Source organism: Culex pipiens, chromosome 2 (assembly GCF_016801865.2).
Source record: "Culex pipiens pallens isolate TS chromosome 2, TS_CPP_V2, whole genome shotgun sequence".
Lineage (NCBI taxonomy): Eukaryota > Metazoa > Arthropoda > Insecta > Diptera > Culicidae > Culex > Culex pipiens.
This window is the reverse complement of record NC_068938.1, coordinates 60,836,818-60,839,991: the sequence shown is the minus strand read 5'-3', so window position 1 is coordinate 60,839,991 and position 3,174 is coordinate 60,836,818. Positions and strand designations below refer to the sequence as shown.

At 33.6% G+C, this 3,174-nt stretch overlaps 1 protein-coding gene across 2 annotated transcripts; it reads left to right on the top strand.

The window, feature by feature from the left end:
- LOC120420605 (uncharacterized) lies at positions 1-3,174 on the top strand. Of its 2 annotated transcripts, none has more exons than XM_039583683.2 (5): positions 1-102; positions 1,912-2,073; positions 2,251-2,345; positions 2,513-2,619; positions 2,680-3,174. In XM_039583683.2, the coding sequence occupies exons 4-5, from the start codon at positions 2,598-2,600 to the stop codon at positions 3,090-3,092; spliced, it is 435 nt and encodes a 144-aa protein (XP_039439617.1). In that variant the 5' UTR covers positions 1-102; positions 1,912-2,073; positions 2,251-2,345; positions 2,513-2,597; the 3' UTR covers positions 3,093-3,174. The 2 variants fall into 2 exon arrangements, with proteins under 2 accessions (XP_039439617.1, XP_039439618.1); XM_039583684.2 differs by having other exon boundaries at positions 2,239-2,345.

The window sequence follows — 3,174 nt, the reverse complement described above, 5'->3', positions numbered from 1 at the left end:
TTCCTCGGTCGAACAAGCATTTGGTCAATCATCCATCCATTCTGCCGAAATCGATGTTCTGCCGGTCTCTCGTGAATTAAAAAGGGCATCAAACGGACTACGGTATGTAGCTTTATAATAAATGTAGTAAATAGTATAATAGAATTGGAAAAATGTTTAAAATCTATTTTCAAAAGGTTTAAAAAATCGTTTTAAATTGTACATTAAACTTCTACAACCCAACCCTATTTCTAGGTGGGCTTCAATAAAATAATATAATTTTTAAAATATATTGTATTTTTGAATTTGGACTTGTTTTATGTGACTTTGCCAATTTCTTGAAAAATGACATTATCAGGGGTCATTTTGGCTGCATTTTTCACTTTCATACACTTTATTTCAAGTCAAAACAAGTATGCAGTATTTTGTGGTATGTCCCAAAAAATAGGGTTTTGAATTTCCCGGGAAACGGGAAAAATATTTTTCAAAACCCAGGAATACCCGAAATCCCGGGAAATTTTGGAAACAATCACAACATCTATGTTTTCGCTTTATTTGTTTTATTTTTCATGCTTAAAATCATAGAATTAGATCTACACTTCAATCTAAACAAGGGCAATAGTTTTGATATAGCTTGAAAGAAATTAAAAATGTTTTTAATTGTTCCTTTTTGTGCTTTGGATTTTAAATTTGACACAATTTTTTATCCAATGTGATTCAAAATGAATAAGTTTCTTATAAATGAGCAGTTCTCAACGAAATCGTTTTATTTTTCTTAAATTTCAATTTTTGTATTTTTTAATCCGACTGAAACTTGTTTGGTGCCTTCGGTATGCCCAAAAAAGCCATTTTGCATCATTAGTTTGTCCATATAATTTTCCATACAAATTTGGCAGCTGGCCATACAAAAATGATGTATGAAAATTCAAAAATCTGAATATGGACTACACTGGAAAAAATTAAACACGGTAAAAATTTTTTTGGTGATTTTTTATTTAACTTTTTGTCACTAAAACTTGATTTGCAAAAAAACACTATTTTTAATATGTTTTATTTTTTGATATGTTTTAGAGGACATCAAATGCCAACTTTTCAGAAATTTCCAGGTTGTGCAAAAAATCTTTGACCGAGTTATAAATTTTTGAATCAATACTGATTTTTTCAAAAAATCGAAATATTGGTCGCAAAAATTTTTCAACTTCATTTTTCGATGTAAAATCAAATTTGCAATCAAAAAGTACTTAAGTGAAATTTTGATAAAGTGCACCGTTTTCAAGTTAAATAAATTTTTAAGGTGACTTTTTTGAAAATAGTCGCAGTTTGCATTTTTTTAATTAGTGCACATGCTAGTCCACCTTTGAAAAAAATATTTTTGAAAAGCTGTAAAAATTTTCTATATTTTGCATTTTTAAACTTTGTTGATACGACCCTTCGTTGCTGAGATATTGCCATGCAAAGGTTTAAAAACAGGAAAATTGATGTTTTCTAAGTCCCACCCAAACAACACACCATTTTCTAATGTCGATATCTCAGCAACTAATGGTCTGATTTTTAATGTTAAACTATGAAACATTCTTGAAATTTTCCGATCTTTTCATTTTTTTTAAACCAAGACTAACATTTTAAAAGGGCGTAATATTGAATGTTTGGCCCTTTTGAAATGTTAGTCTTGGTTTAAAAGAATTGAAAATATTTTTATCGAAAAATATATAAAAATATATAAATATATATATTTTTCATATAAATTCATACAACCATTTAAAAAAGTACCCATGAGTTTGCATCATCAGCTGGCTTTGTTTACTTTTAAACCACGTGGCGCGAAGATTTTGACATAAGCAATCTCGCTTGGGCAGGTTTTCGCCAAGAAGAACTTTTTGAAACCCCGTGTCATGTCCGTTCGTCCATGCTAATTATTCCTCCAAATTTCAGCAATGTGTCAGACGTTATGTCGAGAGATTTAGACCGAACTGGACAAAACAATCTAGTTAAATCGGAAATGCCTACAACCAAAAGAGCCAGCGATACATCCACCAACGAGTTTATTTCATTTGAATCGTCAGGCGAAAGGAAACGCTCATCGAGGGACTTGCGGTTAGTATTTTTCTGTGATTTTGTTTTAAGATTTAATGAAAAAGCTGTTTAAAACATCGATTTTTTTTATATTTTTTGATTAAAATAAAATTTCTATGTTAATTGAAACTTGTAAAACATTGTAAAGTATTCTAAATGATCAGAAATTATCATTGTTTGAACAAGTTTATTTCGCAGTGATGGTCCGATCAGCGAAGATGAACTAGTGTTGCTAAACGTTGCGAAAAACTGTTGTAATAATGGTCAAAGAGACTCTCATGAGGATGCAATAGGTAGCTAGTCAATTTGAATTCTTTTTATATTTTGTTGTAGCTAGAGTTTTATAATTGTTGCAACATGGCTTTGTTGTTGTTTTTTTATATTTATTTAAATTTGATTTAAAATTCGAAACTAATGTACAGATCGCCTTTTAATTTGCACCAACAATTTCTGATTTCAGCACATTGAGTTCAACTTCACTATCAAAAGACTTGTCTGCACATAACAGTAAATTCAAATCATGTCACTCCGGAAGTATTCAACGAATGTCTCTCACAAATAGCAAAGGTAATCTTATAATGTTTTTGATTACTTAATTATACTATTTAAACTTCTGTTATTTTTTAGAAAGACCAGTTACGAGTCCAATTTGCAATACTAGAAACAGCTTTTCCTCACCAACCCCCCAAAGACGACGTTCGTCCTCAAGTTGCCGTCACCCATCTCCTCATGACCTCAAGGGAACATCGGCCACGACGCCCCACCAGTCCCGCCACCGGCCCCGGTTGACCGCGACCAGATGGGCCATCGCACGGGTGAACGAGTTCGACGATGGGGCGAAAACGTACGAAATTCTTCCGGATGCCGCCAAACTACTGCCGGTGGTTGAGGGCCGCAAGCCACTGGACGTGCTACGGCGGATGCAGAAGCTGCAAAAAACCGAACCGGTTCCGGAACTGACCGCAACGGAAGTTATTTTCGCGACGCTTCCGGGGGGTCACACGATTGCGTACAAAAGTGATGAGGCCAAATCGCGGTGATGTTGATTGAGATATATAGATTTAAAATAAACTCGATGAACGATGATGGGGCCAGCCCTACTGAGTAAAATTTACTGAAGAG

Bases quoted from the DNA above. Each gene is read 5' to 3' on its own strand.
- LOC120420605 (XM_039583683.2), top strand. From the start codon at position 2,598: ATGTCTCTCACAAATAGCAAAG. The intron at 2,620-2,679 runs GTAATCTTATAA...GTTATTTTTTAG, and splicing joins GTCTCTCACAAATAGCAAAG to AAAGACCAGTTACGAGTCCA.